This window comes from Diabrotica undecimpunctata, chromosome 7, assembly GCF_040954645.1.
Source record: "Diabrotica undecimpunctata isolate CICGRU chromosome 7, icDiaUnde3, whole genome shotgun sequence".
In the NCBI taxonomy this organism is placed as follows: Eukaryota; Metazoa; Arthropoda; class Insecta; order Coleoptera; family Chrysomelidae; genus Diabrotica; species Diabrotica undecimpunctata.
Window position 1 is genome coordinate 102,995,965 of NC_092809.1, and position 20,223 is coordinate 103,016,187.

At 32.6% G+C, this 20,223-nt stretch overlaps 1 protein-coding gene across 1 annotated transcript in view; it reads right to left on the reverse strand.

The window, feature by feature from the left end:
* Positions 1-20,223, reverse strand: part of schlank (ceramide synthase schlank) — a 108,906-nt gene that overhangs the window by 66,958 nt on the left and 21,725 nt on the right. Inside the window, exon 3 of the mRNA XM_072537914.1 lies at positions 11,410-11,612. Coding sequence (XP_072394015.1) covers positions 11,410-11,612 — 203 coding nt within the window. The remainder of the gene's footprint in view (positions 1-11,409; positions 11,613-20,223) is intronic.

The following is a 20,223-nucleotide window of genomic DNA, read 5'->3' on the forward strand; positions in this document are numbered from 1 at the left end:
TTAAATTTTGTTTATTATTAAATACTCAATTGAGAACAACTTAAACTTTTTTAAACGCCAGTTTTTAAGAAAAATCTGAGTGTCCGGTTAATTTTGCACCCAGTGTATAATAACTAGGATTTAAACTAAAATAATGTTTCTATAACAGTCAGTTGATATAGGGTGACCTTTTTTGACTGGTAGCTTGTTGAGTTTTAAAATTGTAAGTTTTCATAACTTCGTTATTAATAAATATATTTCAACGAAATTTTTGTCGTAGCTATGTAAAGCCATTTTACATTCGGAGCCGTATGATTTAAAAAAAAAAACTCTTATTCCAGGATATGACAGTTTTCTGCTCAGAATTCTTTTTATATGCATGCATTTGTTTGAAATTTTGACAATAGGCAGAAAATAGCTCAAAGATCAAAATCTACCCTATTCCAATATGTGTTTTTCCTCTGAGAAGGTTAACACCTTAACTTGGGGATGGAAAAAGTTTCCCCTTGAAATTACACGTCAAAAAAGCATGTTTTTAAACGGTTTTTCACGAATAACTCCAAAATAGAGTTTAGCGGAAAAAGTTTGGAAAAAAAGGCTATGTATGCCTCAGTATTTCTGGATATTCAGCAGGCTTTTAATAAAGTCTGGCACAACGGTTTGCTATATAAATTAAAATCTTTACTACCTAGCGGTATGTACCTTATCCTGAAGTCCTATATTAACGAACGTTCGTTCCAAGTAAAAATCAATAATGATTTCTCAACTTATCACTCAATCCAATCCGGAGTTCCTCAGGGAAATGTCCTCGGTTCCTTCCTGTACCTAATGTTTACTGCTGACATACCTATTACACATGGCGTCAAAGTGGCGACTTTTGCCGATGACAGCCGTTAGTTTTAAACAAATTCCCAGACATAGCATCTGAAAAGCTGCAAAATTACTTGCATACATTAGAGAATTGGTTGACAAAATGGAAAATTAAAGTCAATAACGAAAAATCAGCCCAAATCACATTTACAACAAGAAGACGCACTTGTCCACAAGTTAGTCTAAACAATGCCCCCCTTCCTGCTAGAGACGTTGTGAAATATCTTGGGTTGCATTTGGACCGAAAGCTGACCTGGAAACAACACATTAACGCCAAAACAACTCAGCTTAATATAAAATTAAAACAAATGAATTGGTTACTTGGCAGAAAGTCACAACTGTCTTTGGAGAACAAAATACTGCTTTACAAAGTCATACTAAAACCAATATGGACTTATGGCGTAGGACTCTGGGGCTGCAGCAAGCTTTCAAATACAAAAATTTTGTAGACCTTTCAATGAAAAACACTGCGCATATAGCTAACGCAGATGTCAAATTATCTGTGAATTAAATAGGTGGATTCCAAAAGGTCTTAAGTCAAAAAAGTAAATTTTTCAGGAACGAATTTTGTCTATGTTTAAGAATATAATTAAATGTTACTTTGGAATGCAATTAGTCATGTAATTTGCAGGTTCAAATTCTTGTTTCAAGACAATTGAAAGTAATATTTGAACACAAAATCATGGCTTTTAAGAAGTTAAACATTTCAGTTTAATTTTCAAAACCACCTTTGGAAAATTCATGTGGGAGACAACTTCATATCATTATTCATTTGTAAGTTTATTGATAATCAGAGCTTGTCTTTAAGATGTCAGCAAAGGTTTAATAACTATCTAAGTACATAATTAAAAATTAATGTTTATTCATCAAAATCAATTATTCACATTTTTGTCAAAATTTGATAAATCTTTCAAATAAAAGGCTCTAGTTCATCATACACTACAGTATTATTATCGTTGGACCCATTTTGCACATTGGTAAGTGCTGTATTATAAACTCTCAGATAATAAAATTTGAGGTTTTCCACATCTTTTTTCTTCTTTTCACTTACATTATTCACTAATGGCATAGACTTCACTGTACTGTGCATTCCCAGCAAATTGCATCCTTTTTCATAACTTTAAAAGTAATAGAATCACCACAGTAGGTATTTTTAGCTTCAATGTCTTTATTACTTTTATTTGAAAATGAAAAGACTCGTTGTTCACGCATCAAAAAAGGGAGCTTCTTCAATAAAACTCGTTTTGCAGTATACATGAAATAAAAAAGTTCGCAGTCTTTTCCTAAAACTTAAACTGTAGCTGAAGATGCAAATACTTTGTAGTACTCCTCTGGTTCAACTATTGTTTTTTTCTTCTAAATATTTTTTCAAAACGTCCAGGAGGCATCTAGCTATGTACCCTGATTTTAAAGCAATGCTGAATATCACTAAACGCTCTGAAGTCTGCACATAACTAAGTAGGAAATCCAAAACATTTTGATTTTTATTTTGTCCACTGCAAGCATCAGAAAACAGTTGAAGTGTCAATGATTTCGCTGGAACATTTTTAAACTTGTCTTCCAAAATCTCCAAAAAGTGATACAGAGCTGAAACTACTTCATTTGAGCCTAGCCCACTCTGGTTTTCAGTCCATGTGTACACAAAAGTATTAGTAGAATCTTGTGTACCTTCCATCAATACAAAAGTAAGGTTATAAACACAAATTTCTCGAGAATGAAATACCTCAACAACTCTTAGTTTTGGAAGAGGCTGGTTTTGTTCCATGTCAAAAGATACCTTAACTACATTAGCTTCTGTTCTTTTAAGCAGTTCATAAAATTTCTTAGCTCGTAACTTGTGCAATCTGTACTTAGTAATAAGGGAAGCTTTTTCTTGAAGGACTGCATAAATTTATTTCACTTTTTGTTAGATCACAAAATGAACAAACGTCTGTCTTTGGACTGCCAAAACTTAGGATTGAATTTCGTCTGGAAGATCTTAAAAAACTTTGAGTAAGATGCAAGTAACTTCTTCTGTTCTTTTTGAGTCGGTTTCCAGATACGCCACAATTTTTGTATAGATAACTCAGGGCTAAGGTAACCGTGGACGCTCTTACCCCGACCATAATGACTTTCACAGCACTTTAATGATTTTATGAAATCAATCATTGATTGAGCTGTACTTGAATCTTTGGGTTTTATCCTAGCTCCACCTCGCTTTTCACGAGGACATTCTCCTGACTCTTTTAAAGCTTTAGCTAATCGATTCAATCTTTTTGATGAAAATTGTGTGATGGATAGGAATGTGGAATTACACACACTTAATAAAACACCATTTGTCTGTCGTATGAAGTATTTTGTAACTGTTCGAGTTCGTGGATTTGTTTTATTTCTAGGCCTATGCTGCTTAGACTCTTGATTGAGAAGGTATTTGAATACGAAGTTGTTCTGATCAGCAGCAGTCTTATGTGAGTAGATTTTATCATAAAAGCTACTTACATCATTAGGAGGCAATAGATATGCCTTATAAACATCACCTTTATGAGCACAAATAATGCGAGGATCTGGATTAGCTACTTTACTATTTCTTGAGAATTTCTTGAGATTTTTGTCCCACAGGTCTTCATTTTTCTCTCGCTTCCTCTTCTTGGCACTATTAATGTCATTTATAGATACTGAGAAATCACTTGTTACAAAATCTAAACTCATTTTATACTTATAACACACGTTTTCGATTACTCACTTGTTTCACCTCAAACAGTCAACATAAGCAAAAACTCACAGTAAATAGATGCTGACAGCTGGAATCGCGCATGCGCTCACTTAAGTTGACATAAGCCTGTTTGGAAAAGAACAAGCCATGACTAAAGCACTTTTGGAAAACATTACTGATTTGAAATCTGTACAGTATACTTGACTTAAGCTGTTATGGCATAAATTGTTTTTCTAATGTTAGGAATGATGCGATAGAATCAGATTGAATTAAAACCTCAAAATGTGAAAAAAATGACTTAAGCCCTTGGTGGATGGAATCCACCTTTTCAATTATATCAGCCAATAATGGAGGAATGAAGACTAAAGAGGACCAAATCAAGTCAATATTGTCATCACATTTACTAATTACTCAATGTACTGTTAATGAGTAGATTGTAAATATGCATTTAAAAATAAAAAAAAAATATAGAGGTGTTTCCAATCTAAATGGGTTACACTGTTTCCCCGATTGTGACATGCGTGTATACACTAATTATAATCAGACTTTGAATTTCTAAATATGAAATTTACTAGGTTAATTTAAAAAAGTACAACTAATTAGTTACACCAATGTCAATTCAAGAAAAAAAACTTATTAAGAGTAGTAAATAAAAATTATTAATTAAAATGATTCTAAAATAAAATTTATCTTAATTACATTTTATATTCGTGGTTTTATGAATTCTGTTCTTTCATCACGTGAACCGAAATTTGTATGAAAACAATATTTAAATTGCTTCCGAGGTAAATAAACTTTGTAGCAATTTCAAAAACATGTATTGAAAATTCATCATTAAGGACATTCGATTGACGATCATTTAGATGTGCATAGACGAATTCAAGTCAATTACATGATGTAATTTTAACGTTTTAAATGAAATCACTTTAGAAGAAGTAACAATTTTATGCCCCGCATTCACTATATCATTATTTTTTTTATGTTCGTGTGACCTTCAAGTAAAATATAAAATACTATCATTTAAGCCGTTATATAATTGTTCATTATCTTGAGATATTACTTAAAAAACTTTGAATATTTTTAGTATACTGTACATAGTTATAATAACTATACAGTACATTCACCTGTTTCGTAGATTAGATGCATTCGGTAACGAAATAAATTTTTAGGTAAATAAAATTACTCGACCTTGTAATTAATTCTGCATTTATAAGTACTACATATTATCACTTGTGTAGGACAAATAAGGACTATTGTAATACGTAAAATATTAGATAAAAAAAAATACTCGAAATTATAGGAAAAAGCACAATGTCCAAGTCATAATACGTAAATTTAGAAATATCTGAAATATGACAAAAAAAGTCATTTATTTAAAACTACCAAAGGTTGTCTCCGTTTGCCTACAGAAGCAAAAACATAACATCATTCACATATACATGCACATTCATATAACATAACAAATTTTTTGTTTTTATATTTTTATGATATGACATTAATTAGAGAAAATGGGACGTAAATAAACTGAAGGAGAAAGAAGTAAGAAGAAAGTTTGTACAAGAAGTAAATACAGAGATGCAGTTCAAAGAACAACAAATTGAGGAACAGTGGAAAAAAATCAATCAAGGGATAAACAATGTAACAGAGAAAGTGGTTAACAAAATGCAAAATAAAAGAAGAAATAATTGGTTTGACGATGAATGCAAATTAGCAGTGGAAGAAAAGAATAAAACAAGATTGAAATGGTTAACCACAAGCAAAGAAGAGGAACGAGAAAAATACAAAGATCAAGGGCAAAAGACAAAGAAATTATTTAAATCGAAAAAAAATCAAAAAGTAGAAGAAATTGTGAACAAGATAGAAACAGAAAATAAAAGACACAACTCAAAATCATTGTCCAATACTTAAAACTAGGTAACCGAAAACGGACAGCTAATACAGCTATAGAAGCAGAAAAATAGCTGAAGTATTTCGAAGAAATATATCAAGAAACAGAGAAGAAGAAAGAGAAACAATAACGAACACGGAACAAAATGAAGAAGAAGAATTGACCTATACAGGATTAAAAGAGAAAGTATGCAAACTTAAAAACGGGAAAACAGCGGGAGAAGGAGAAATATGTGTAGAACTTATAAAATACGATGAGGAGGCACTATACTTTTATGATTTATGAACTAATACAGAATATAAAGAGTAAAGAAATAATGCCCGAAGCATGGAAGAAGGGAATTATAGTGACAATCCCAAAACAAGCGGACCATAGAATATACAAAAACTACCGAGCAAGTAATTTACTGAATGTAACATAATATAAAGTAATGACTGGTATAATTAGAGACAAACTAACAATATATACAGAGCATGGGCGATTACCAGTACGGTTTTAGAAAAAGGAAGATCCACGATATACGCTATACATACGCTAAAACAAGTGATAGAGAAAACATACGAGTACGACGGAGAAACGCATATATATATATATATATATATATATATATATATATATATATATATATATATATATATATATATATATATATATATATATAGACGGTGACAGTCTGTCACCGAAAATTTCACATTTAGAATAAAGTTCTACACTAAACGGTTTCCCGAAGGTTACCTGCAAAAGAAGTACATATATATATATATATATATATATATATATATATATATATATATATATATATATATATGATTTCTGTAGTTTTCCGGGTTTGACTCCTTCTTTTCTTCTTCTAATGGGGCTACAACCCTTTGTGAGTCTTGGCCTGCTTAACAATGTTCTTCCATTCTGCCCTGTCGGATACTTTCCTTCGCCACTGCCTGATGTTCATGGTTTTAAGATCCCTCTCTACGTCGTCTATCCATCCTTTACGGGACCTTCCTCTTGTTCTGTTTCCTTGGGGCTTCCATCTCTGGACTACTTTTACAGCTCGATTATCTGGCATTCTTTCTAGGTGACCAAGCCAGTTTAGTCTTTGTGACTTTACAAATCTAACAATATCTGCGCTCTGCATTAGTTCATCCAGCTCGTGGTTCATTTTAATTCTCCACGAACAATCGCTGCATTAGGTTGGTCCAAATATCTTCTTTTGTATTTTGCGCTCAAACATTCTCAGTTGATTTTCATCAGTGGTTGAGAGGGTCCACGTTTCATATCCATATGTGACCACTGGTCTAATTACTATTTTGTAAATTCTAAGCTTAGACTTACGATTCAATAAACTTACTTTTCATTAAGCTTTATGCTTTGTATGCATAAAAGCACTTATTACCGCTAAGAATCCGTGCTTGTATTTCTTGACTGATGTTGTTGTTGTCATTCCTAGGTAGGGAAAACTGGAAGCATATTTGTAGGTATGGTTGTCTACCTTCAGATTCTCATGTTGATTCGATTTTGTGCACTCCATATATTTTGTTTTGCTTTCATTTATATTATATAGACCAAACGTAGCAGCTTCTCGTTTCAGTTCTATAACTTTTTCGCTTAATACCCTTTTGTTGCGGCTTATTATGGCAACATCATCCGCATATGCGCATATTTTATATCCGGCTTTTATATCCAGCCGTTTATATCCAGTTTTCTAACAACAGCTTCTAAAGTTAGATTAAAAAGTATTGTTGATAAGGCATCACCTTGTCTAACTCCATTTTCAAATCAAAGGCCTGCGTCATATCTCCATCTATTCTCACCATAGCTTTGGAACCCTCCAGAGTCATTCGTATAAGTTTAACCAACTTATTGGGTATCCCTAACATAGATAGTTGCTTTAACATCTTTTGTCGATCTACTCCATCAAACGCCTGTTTGAAATCGATATACAAGTTGTAAATGGGTATGTTATATTCAACACATTTTTCACGTATACCTCTTAACATATGAATTTCGTCTATAGTTGACCTCTTTGGTCTGAAGCCACATTAATATTCACTAATGATCTACTCCGAAAACGATTGCAGGCGGCTGTATATAATTCCTGATAATATCTTGTAGATGACATTTAAAACTGTTATGCCCCTATAATTTTTGCAGAGTCGTTTGTCTCCCCCTTTGTACATAGGAAGTATGATTCCTACTTTCCAATCTTCTGGGATGGCTTCTAGTGTCCATATGCGGTCGGTTAATATTTATGGATACGCCTCCATAGCGCATGTCTACCATTCTTTATCAGTTCTGCAGTTATTCCATCTGCCAGGTGCTTTGTTATTTTTTAGATGTTTTATGACGTTTATCGTTTCTTCCAATGTTGGTTGCTCAACTACTTGTTCTGCTGTGTGGTGAATTATTTCTTCATCTTCGTTTTGTTCTTTGTCTGGGTTTAACGGCACTTGAAAATGCTCCTTCCACCTTTTCATTATTTCCTCTTTCTCGCTGATAATTGCACCATTTTTGTTCTTGCAAACTGTTGATCTTGTCATGTATCCTTGAGTGTATTGTTTGATTTCCTTGTAAAATTTTCTAGTCTCTCTTCTGTTATTATAATCTGTAATTTGTTGTATTTTTCTATTCAACATTTCTCTCTTTTTTCTTCTACATATTTTCTTTGCATCTTTTCTGAGTTCTTCATATGCCCTTCTATTCAATCGGGAATCCCTTTGTAGACATTTCTGTCTGGCTATATTGTTGCTATTTATTACTTGTTGGCAATTTTGGTCAAACCATTCCCCGTTTCTTTTGTTTGAGGTAATGTTTCCTTTGCCATATTTGTAATTGTCGTTTGGATGACTTTGCATTCTTCTTCAATGTTGTTTTGTTCTCCTCTTTCATTTAATATTACTTTTATTTTCTGATGGTACTCATTCTTCTTTTTAGGATTTTTAAACATATGTGTTCCGCGGATTTGACTCCGCGTTGTATAATTTTGGTTTTGATAAATACCATTATTTGGAGACACTTGCCATTGTCAAGTCAGGTAGTAGCGCTCCTCGCTGATGCTTGAAGTTAATTGTTAACTTAAATAATATACTCAAAATTCTAACTTAATTCACAGGTTTAAATTTAATTCTGAAAACAAGGATTTTATTAGCATAACTTATTATAGATAATAGTAATCATGCAACATTTTAATGAATGTGGTGTAATTAAAATTTTATTGCACGAAACATTAAACACATTTATTTTTTTGCACACTTTATATATAATCAAATATTTATTATTATTCGCTCAGTTTAATTAATTTTGTTTGATCTATTTCACCTAAAGATAAGTTCTAAGAAAACAAAATAGATCACAGTTTCTTAGTTTGTTATAAAAGCGATCATGTGAATATTGTAAATTGATTTTAATAATGGATGTTTTAAAGAGGTATAGAAATGTAAGTTGGTAACACTTTTTTAACTGTTGGCCATTTTGACAGCTGTCAAAAGTTTGGTTGGGCATTTCAGCATGAATAGACTTGACGCCAGAACAACGCTTCTAAATTGTACAAATTTATTTTGAAAATTGTGGTTCTGTTCGAGATACGTATCACGCACTACGTCCATTTTATGGTCAACATAACAGTTCATTACAGCAAGTAATTCGATTAACCATAGAACGTTTTTGCACCACGTTTACTCTAAATGATAATATGCATCCACAGACATGTCGTAGAGTGCGTGCAGAAGAAGGTGTTGCTGCTGTAGAGCGTAGCATACAGAAAGACCCGAATCAGTCTATCTGCCATCGTGCACAGCAGTTGGATACGTGTCTATTAAATTTATGGAAGATTTTTCGGAAAGATCTTGCTTTGCGTGCTTTCAAAATCCAACTCATGCAAGAATTGAAGGTACATCATCACCTAGCAATGCGTAGATTCGGTGAGTGGGCCCAAAACGAGATTGCCGTTGATTTCGATTTTCATAAGCGAATTTTGTTTAGCGATGAAGCTCACTTTTGGTTGAATGGCTACATCAACAAAAAAACTGCCCTATTTAGAGTTAAGATAATCTTCAAATGTATGTTGAAAAACCATTACATCCAGAAAAACTGACTGTTTGGTGTGCTTTATGGTCTGATGGAATCATTGGACCGTACTTCTTCAAAAATGATGCTGGCCAGAACGTTACATTCAATGGTGACTGCTATAGAGCCATGATTACTGCCTTTTTCATTTCTCAATTGAACAACCATAATGTGCAGGAGCTGTCGTTTCAATAAGACGACGCAACAAGTCACACAGCTAGTACCACAATTGATTTATTAAAGGAAACGTTTAACAATCGAATAGTTTCACGTTTCGGACCGTGAATTGACCTCCAAGATCGTGCGATAGAATGAGAATTATGAGGGTTTCCTGGGTAGATAGAGTTACGAACAATGAAGTACTGAGAAGAATAGGTAAAGAGAAGGAAGTTGAACTTACAATTAAAGAAAGAAAGCTACAGTATCTCGGACATGTGATGCGGTGCGAGAAGTATGGCATCCTGCGACTCATAATGCAAGGAAAGATAGATGGCAGAAGAAGCATCGGAAGAAGACGAATTTCATGGCTCAAGAACCTGAGAGAATGGTTTGGATGCAGCTCAAAACAACTTTTTAGAGCTACTGCCTCAAAAATTAAAATAGCTATGATGATTGTCAACCTCCGTAGCGGAGATGGTACCTGAAGAAGAGAAGAATCGTGCGATTTAACACTGCTAGACTATTATATTATATTATATAGACTATGTGGGGATATGTGAAGGTGCTAGTTTACGACGATAAGCATGAAACGATTTACCACTTGGAGGACAACATTCTCCGCGTTATTGCCAATATACGGCGACAAATATTGGAAAAAGTGATCGAAAATTGGACCTCCAGATTTGACTACGTCAGATACTCATTATTCCTCTCCCTGGAACATCTCTTCTTGATACGAAATATTTAAAACTAAATTTTCTTCAAATTTTGCCTTATTTGCCCGTCAAATAGACATCAAGTATTATTCGTTTAGCCAATCGCTTTCGATTTACAATTTGTAGTGGTATAAATATTTGATTTTAAAATTATCCTGTGGAAATATATTTCTAGCAAAATATATGTCAAGGTGAAAATTCGATTCCATATATAGATACTTGGAGAAAATTTAAAGTTCAAATATATTTTTAAAAATTCGGTAAATATCAAAACAAATAATTTAAAAAAATCGGTAAGATAATTTCGAAACAAATTCAGATTTCTGCTTTAATCTGAACCTTCTAAAATTGCAAGGTATAACAGACGCTGATAAAGATGTTAATAGAGACATGGGGAATCTAAAATTTGCATTCCACGACATCTCTATCAACTAAGCAGAAATCCTTAACGAATTTGTTTCTTGTACTCATACATACTAGATCCGAATAAAATGAAAAAGACAGCAAAGATTTGATTTCACGTACAAAGCGTCTATGTATCTGTTGATACGTATTTCGACTTAATAAGTCTCATCAGAACAGTTATGCATAGCCGTTCTCAACGTGAAAAATAAATCTTTTCTGTCTTATTAGAAGCAACAATAAAATGGCTTCGTTATGGACGCAATAGCGACATCTGATAGATTAACATCTTTATCAGCGTCTGTTATACCTTGCAATTTTAGAAGGTTCAGATTAAAGCAGAAATCTGAATTTGTTTCGAAACTATCTTACCGATTTTTAGAACAGATAAATAGACGCTTTGTACGTGAAATCAAATCTTTGCTGTCTTTTTCAAAATAATTTAAAATTCAAATTTTTAGATATAAGTTGTACTACTCATTAAAAATTAAATAAAAACAGTTACAAATTACACGTATGAGTCACGGTATTTAGAATTACCTAATACAAACAATTTCGTTTCTAAAATTAATCACCCATGAATAAGACGTGTGACTGACAAACGATCTACGAAATATATTAAAGATATAAAATTCCTTACTCACCAACATTCATTTATATTCCACAACCAAGGTTTGTCCCATAAAATTGTTAAACCATAAATAAAGCTAAGAGTGTAGTATAAACACCTCCATGAATTTTCACAAAATTTAACTAAAGTCGATGGTTTGTTCTGCGCTTTTCGCAGTCTCAACCATCGTTCTACTTGTCTTTCGCTAATGTCTAACTGTTTAGCCAGACCTTGTACCTAAAACAAAGAAAATTATAAAGATAAATAAACAACCTGCATATTATTTTAAAACGATGAAATTAATATTGTCAATATTAGACAAAATTTACCACTTTTTTATACCACAATGAAAATTTGTAAACGAGGTACCTATTAATAAAACATTTTTCCCTCACAAAGAACAATACAAATACACTCGTGAAAACAGTAGAGGACAAGGATCTATGATAGACTATATTCTGTCGAATAGACAGGTACAGCCCTCTCAAATCTTGGATGTAAGGCCAGTAACAACAGCAGAAATAGGAAGCGATCATAAATTGGTATTGTGCAAAATCCGAATGAAAACACATATATGTGATAACAAAACACCAGAATACACCACAAAGATAAAAGTCGAAAGCTTACAGAATGACTCCACAAGATACCTATTCCAAAAAATTATAACAGAAATAATTACAGAAAAGCTGCAGAGAGATCGAAAGAGAAGTGAAAACAATACAAGAAAATGTAACGTACAGTGTATACATGAATGGACACAAAATAGAAAAAAAAAATGTAATAACCACATAAGCGGAATGGAGGAGATTCGTGTCGTTAAAATAACAAGAGATAAGTCACCAATAGGCAGAAGTATCGGACGACCGCGCAAAAGATGGAGTGACAACTTTCCATAGAGTTATTAATCCGCCAATGAACAAGCAGAATTGCTTATAAAGAGGAAGAAAAAAATTTGTAATACGAGCAATATACAAATCAGTATAGGTCAATAGGTCTTACAAAATTTCATGAACCTGACTCACTCATTTGGTGAGTCAACCTATGAAATCCGACATTACTGAAAACATTTATTTGTCTAGTGCGTTCTCATAGTAAGTTTCACACTGTGAAACTAGTTTTTGAATTAGTAAAATAGTTAAAAGTATTTTAGTCAGTCATTTTTAATACTTTATATTGATTTCAGTATGAAATTAAAATAATTAATGTTTTTACGATTAATTTTTTTCGGGCATACGAATTTGGAAGATTCATTAAGGTTATTCTCTCTACCATATATCCCAGAGTGGATCTTCGCTGACTTAACAATCTGCCTCCATTTGTAACGGCCCATTATTAGTTTTTTTTACTTGTTCAATATTTAGAGTGCGTAAATCTGCTGCACTAATATCTCTCCACCGCATCCTTGGTTTCTCTGGCAGTTGCTTTCCTTTCGGGTTCACTTCCCAGACTTTCCTCGAAGCCTAATCCTTATGAAGAAAAAGAAGACAATACAAACCTGTATTGGCCGAATGTAACGAACCTCCCTTAGCTTTAATTAACACTCATTTTTTTGACAGTAAACTCTATACTTAGAACACAGCACAAGCAGGTATACATCACGGCAAGACCAGATGGCTGAAAGACGACAGAAAAAACCAATACAAAAAGCGAGATATCATAGCTGTTTATCTTAAAGTATGTCATTCAGAATTACGGTGTGGGAAGTCTCAGGAATACGCAAAGAAATGTCGTTAACCTCCGATCTTGGAGCAATATTCTTTCAAACTTTTTCTTCAATTTTGTCTGAAACTGAAGGTCTTCCGCTCCGATCGTCATCGTGAATTTCCGTTCGGCCTTCACTGAATTTTCTACACCAATTGCGAACATTTTGAACATATATGCACTTTTGCCCATAAACTTAAATTAATTGAAGATGAATGTCAATAGGTAAAATCCGTTTTGCATTTAAATTTTGTATCTGGCGGTAACAGCTATCGGGAGCTTCACCTTCGAAGGTTGCTAGGCCGGCACTGAGCAACGCAGCGATGTGAGAGTGGTGGGGTGAGGGAGAGTTTATGCGTAAGGCAGTGTTGCCAGATTTCTCCCAGCACTTTGCATTCCTTCTAAGCGGCACAGGGAACTTTTTTTACGAACGACTCTCGTATAATAGATAAAAAATTTAATACCAGTATAAAAAACTAAATAATCTAATTTGCTGTAGTAAAAAACCTAATTTTCATTATATAAAAAAATCGGTTGCCTGTAAAGTCGGCTTTACGGGCGAAGATTTTACGTGACAACGTCTTTTTCTCGGTAGAATATTTATTGATATGAATATTATTAAATTGCACAATAGGAACAAGGAATTGAATGAAAATAAGAATTGCATAAATTTTAACTATAGAAATATATTTTGTTTACTAAAACATTGTACATGTAAACTTAAACTTAACTAATTTCTATTTGAGTGATTTTGTTTTGACAGGTTAGAGGTTATAATTTGTTATTTTAAATGTTTGACTAGCAATACGCGCTGTTTCTTCTCAATCGACTGAATTACGATTGATTGCAGAGTGATTTAAACTAATAATTTACTTAACACTATCAACATTTGTCAATAGTATGACATAACCTATAAACTCAGTTTCTCAACTTTTGTGTCAATCTAACAATTAATCAATCAATCATAGTTTACGATAATAAAATATTAGTGTACAATTATTTACCTTTATTGTTGTAAATGACGAATCTAAGCACTCCACATTTTCACTACAGACACAGCTGACGATACTTTAACCACACGTGTGAACTTGTATTATGACGCTTTCTCGGTTTTCCAATGCCAAGAACGCTCGAGAAAGACAGAGACACAAGCACGCACCGATTCAACGCGCCTAATTTTCTAGTGCTGCGCGCGCAGCGGACCGATCATGTTTGAGTGGGAGAGAGACGCAAGGCATTCGCCGGTCCGGCGGGCCTCTCTCTCGTTCGGTAACTCATCGTAACAGACGTGAGCGGGCGTTACACTTTTTCATGAGTGACTCCGAGCCACAACCTAATTTAAGACGTTGTCACGTCAAAAGTTTTTCGAACCATAGTTTTTTCAATAGAATAATAAATTTAACAGATACTAAATTCAGTAATAGCGATATACAACTATTAGAGAAACGATACAAACACACATCTTGCCTCAACGTAATAATAAAAAAACTAAGAATATTTAGGTGTAGAATGTGAAATTGCGTTAGTAGAAAAAAGAGCCATTGCAAAATCTATTACCGATTTGTGTAGTGAAACTAAAAAGTCCTGTTACAAAAGAGAACCAAACAGCCATTCCAATTAAAAATAAATCAGTAGAAAACAACATAGTGTTTACAAAAGCAGACAAAGTAAAACTACTTTTGCTATAGATAAAATAGAATATAATAACAAAACAACAGAATTTTTAAATAATCAAAATATCATATCAATAAACAGATCCTACGGAAAAGTATCAAAAACAAATTAAACTGGCGTTAGAAAATTCAAAATCAATATTAAATTGAATAGAACAGAAATACCGCAATATTATGAACCCACAGCCAGCTAAATTATACTCTTTTATTAAACTACACCAACCCGTCCTCGCACTAAGACCTGTAGTTTCGTTTTATACAGCTCCGTCATATAAAATTTCAAAAAAACTGTTAGATATTACTTTAGAACACACTAAATTTTCACCTAAATTACCGAAAAAGCACAATAGAACTAGTTAATAAAATATAACATTTTCAAAAACCCAAAAACTGCATTAGAAAGCCCTGAAATTAGTCTTCCCATCACCCGCGAAAATACCCAGTACCTCCTGTTCGATTACATATGCAGGCAAGATATCAATAAAAATAGCCACAAATAAAAAAGAAAGGAATAACGCCATCTTTCAGAACAAACAAATACTTTAAGCAAATATATTAAGAACAAGAGCCAAAAGAAAAAGACTTAAACAGTGGTTTATAGAAATAACTGTGGTGGCTGCCCAAAAACTTACATCGGTCAAACTGGTAGGACCTTTAAAAAACGTATAGCAGAACACAAAAGGGCTTTCAATAATAGAAAAACAGATTCTACGTACGCACTTGACCTTCTAGATCATAATCATTCTTTTAATGACCAATTTCATATTCTCAATACTCAAAATAAAGGTCTTAAGCCCGTCACTCACGTTCCAACGCCACAGTACGACTTTGTCGAATGCTTAAAAATTGAATGTAATTTGATCGTGTATTTGCACCATTCGACCAAATTGACGCGATTTGACGGCAGACAAACAAGTCAGTCTGCAGCAGTACGACAGAGTTGGTTGGGTCGTAAATTTGATCGTGTATATTGTGACAACGACAAAATCGCACGACTGCAAAAAAATCATTTGCTGGTAAATTTCGAAAACGGCTTATAGCTAGAAATTTTTAAGAGATTTCCTTGACATTTATAAAGAACAAGAGCGTCTTTGGAAAATAAAATCGACATTATATCATGAAAGAAGAAATAAAAATTCAAGAAGTGAAAGCGGATACTAATGAAGATGTAACGTTATAAACGTCACTTCCTTATTAATTTATATTTATATAATTATTTTATTTTAATTTCTTTATTAATTTATTAATTTCTTTATCTCGAGTTTAGGTTTTACTATTTTTATTTAAAAAGTAGTTGGCGCCCTCTGTTCTTCATTTCTTTCTCTGTCTTTCTTTTCTCTCTCTTTCTGTCACGTAGAATAAATATTCGTTCTGTCCGGTAGACCAAATATTCTATGTTGGCAGAAAAGCTAATTCCATGATATAGCAACATCCTATGAGATCCGTGCTAACTTCATTTAGTCTGCCTACTTTCTGTCAAACAACTTTTCTAACGTAGAGGGAATATAATTTTTGCCTCTTTTTGAAATTTATAAAAGAAGGCAAACATTATTATAAGATTCATTGTATGCTCTACAAAATTCTCTTGGGGTAAGTACTTTCATCGTAATCTTTATTCTATAATTCTGACAGCATTTCCAATATTCATAACCTTACTTCTTTCGAAAGCACGTTTTCTTGATTATATGCATCTAGGGATCTGAACAGAATTTAACTAAGTATGTAGTAATAATTATATTTCATTTTATCCTTGCCATTCGCTATTTGTTTAATTGTAATTTTGTAAAATCGCAAGGAAGGGAAACCCTGTTTGATGTGTCACTAATACAAGTTGTTCCTTATATTTTAGTTTATTGACCATATCGAAGAATATACTGAAGGGTTTATTAACACATTCAAAACCATACTTTATTGACCATATCGAAGAATATACTGAAGGGTTTATTGACACATTCAAAACCATACTTTATTGACCATATCGAATTTATTGACCATATTCAAGAGTTTATTTGCCGTATTCCAGATTTTATTGGCTGTATTGGAGAATATGGAATAACTGGATATTCAGGAAACAGCCAATCGAAGCCATAAGTATCATCCTCACGAATTAATTGTTAAGCTTTGGCAGGGTTGATTATTGTTTTTTTTATTCTTTTTAATAAATATGATTGGTTAAAATTTGTTTTATTTGCTATCAGCTAAAAGCTCAGGTTCAATCCCTAGTTTAAGACAAGACCAACTCACACTTAAGATACTGAGCTAGGCAAGGCATAGACGATAAGCTCCCATGGTTGATTGAGGTATTATTTTTATAATAGTACTTCAATTCTCTTTGGTAGGCTTATCGTTACAAAGAGTTGGTAAAAAAGAAAATTAATAATTTTCGAATATGTTACAAAAGGGAATTAAAATCTGTATCGCAATTCTTCTAATAAATGTACGTGACAGTATGTATGTCATTTCAGCAACCAATCTTTGCACCACCACCTACGTTCCTTGTATTTTTTTCGTTTATACAAAGAGCAAGAGCCGCTAAAAGTATATCGTTATCTGACATGTTTCTGATTTGAAAGTAAAACTCATGCTGCAAAGTGGGTACGTGTGTGTTCTCATCCGATTTTCAACATTATTGTACTGCAATTGCATTCGACAAAATCATACTGCGCCGTTGGAACGTGAGTGGCAGGCTTTAAGCTATCATTATTCGAATCTATGGAAATTAACAAATTAAAAAATACAGATAGAATTATTCAGCTAAAAACCACAGTATATTGATTAAAATAATTTTTGCCATTAAACTGTGTAAAGACGATAAAGTGTAGACGCAAAAATACTATAAAATGTCGTGTTTGATAGTTTAAAATCATACATTGGGGGTACGAATTAATTGTATATTGTAAATTTAGGTGTGTTGGTGGACAAATTTTCTCTAAAACCGTTTTCTTATAGTTTTGATTGGAGCAGATTACAAAATTAATTACGTAACAAAAATTATATTTGGCGATATAACATATAAATAACTACAATTTAGTGTATTGGGAAACAATTGAACATTACAAATAATGATCGTGAATTAATACTATACATTTTATCCATCTATAATTAAAATTTAAAACATAATAACAGAAGACAATGGATATTATTACGTTATCTTTTTTATTTAAATAATACTATTACCGCCAAATTAACGAAAAGATTATTGCTATATTCAAATACCAGTCGTCAGAGACGAAAATGCGACTGAACCTCTAAACATCATACGAACAAGTTGAATTTTTCTGAGAATTTTGTCAACTTTGGTCAAAAACTTGTAAACAAGAAATGTAGCTGAGATCATTTTGAACAAAAATGTTTATCACTTTTTTCTGTAGAATGAACTGTTCTCTCAGAAACAACGCTTGAAGCGGCGATTTTGAATGTCAGTTACGCGCGCGAAATAAATTTTAAACAAAACTTGTATCAACTCGACGGTAAAAATTCGATATCTTTTGATCAGAGTGTCCTATCGACAAAAATCAAAATGCGTTTTAAAAATTCGTATGCAATTTTTGCATTTTGCCGCAAATGAGGTTAGTTTCTATACAGCTGTTAAATAAACAAACGTTGCGCGATTTTGTCATTTTTTACAATTCTCATGAGATCAATAAAATATCACTTCTATTGACCGATCACTATGGAATTTCCATTTTTAGATCCTAATCTTCAAAACCTGGACATACTGTGACAAAAATATGGCAGGATTTATATGTGAAAAGCAAACGACAAAAAGGAACCAATTTTGAAAATCGACCTATTAAACTTAGCAGTGTCATTAAGATAAATATATTAAATATGTAGTAGATGAAATGGCGCGAGAACGAGGCGTAATTGTAATTCGATTGACGCCATACTATTGTGAGTTAAACCCGATAGAACGTATGTGGGCTCAAATAATAATGAACTAACAAGAAACAATGTTACTTTCAAATTCAATTATGTAAAAAATCTGCTTAATAGTGCCTTCAGCACTGTGATCTTACATTCGTGAATAAAATGTATTGAGCATCTAGTGGAAGAAGAGCAGAATATGTGGAACCTTAATAACTTCATTGAAATTACCATGGACCCAGTAATTGTGGATCTAGGCCAAGATACTACTGATGAATCTAAAGATGACATAGATGGCTCAGATTAGATTATGTATAATGTTAGTTTTTATTTGAACATATTTTTTATTAATTCCATGTCATTAAATCTCATTCGACAATAAGAATTAAATTTAATCCTTGAATCAATCATAAGTTTATTAATTTAAACGAATAAAGGGCTTTTCCTAAAAAATACGTTTAACAAGGACTAGTTATCTTCATCTAAGGCATCTATAAAATAAGAAAATAATTTTTATGACAATCAATTCGTTCTAAAATCCTGATTATTTTCTAAATAAAAACCGCACGCCTTTCACTTGTCGATTTCCTTTCCCCTCAAACCCGCAAAGGTCTACAGTGAAAATATTAGTAACTTTCTACAATTTTGGTACTGTGCTGTAGTTAACCAATAATACAGATCTGTAATAGGTTATAAATTCAAGAAATTCTAGCTCCCAATGACATTTTCGTCTCTGACGACTGCAATATTATTGAATTGTCGTTTTAGTTTTACCTAGTAGTTACATGCGTTTTATCTTTATAATATGTCTATAACTATTATATAAAGTGAACAATCATTATTATAATAATATGAAATTTCAGACAACAAGAAACAAGTATTGCCGGCAAAAAATTCGTAAAAATATTGACAAAATTTAAATTAAGCGTTTTTGGAGATTGATGGAATTCATTCATATTCGTTCGATATATTTTTGAAAAATATTAAACACGTGTCTTTTTGTTTGTCATTTAGTAGTCGCCGTTTCCATAATTTCCCTATGGTATTATAATAAATCGTTTTTTCCTATTATAGCGCCATCTATCAACAATTTGAAAAAATGTCTGGAAAAGAAGTTACTTTTTTGCATAAATGCAAATCTGTAACAAAAATGGGGATTCCTATTTAAGATTTTAAATTTGCCCCCCACCCTACCTCAAGGGGGTGGGATGGTAAATCGTGTTTTATGCGATTTGATAGATTTTTGAAAAATATTGAATTCATGTTTTTCAGTTTTTTGATCCAATGTAAATTTCGCGAAATATTTGCGTCCACTTCTTTTGACACACCCTAAATGAATTTTAAGTATTCAAATAATGGATAACATTTTGTTAAAATATCGTTAGTTCAGAATTATACTGTTGTATGTAACATTTTTTGCAAAATCGGTTTTACTAAGTTGTATGTGCCTTCTATTACGATGAATTTCAATTATTAAAGTTACATATGGTATTTTTCATATAAAAATTCGTACACGTCATTCAAGATTTACGACGTCAGAACCCCACAGCGTTGCCAAAACATCAGAATAGTTAGTGAGGAATTTTTAAAATGTCAACTATTTGTCA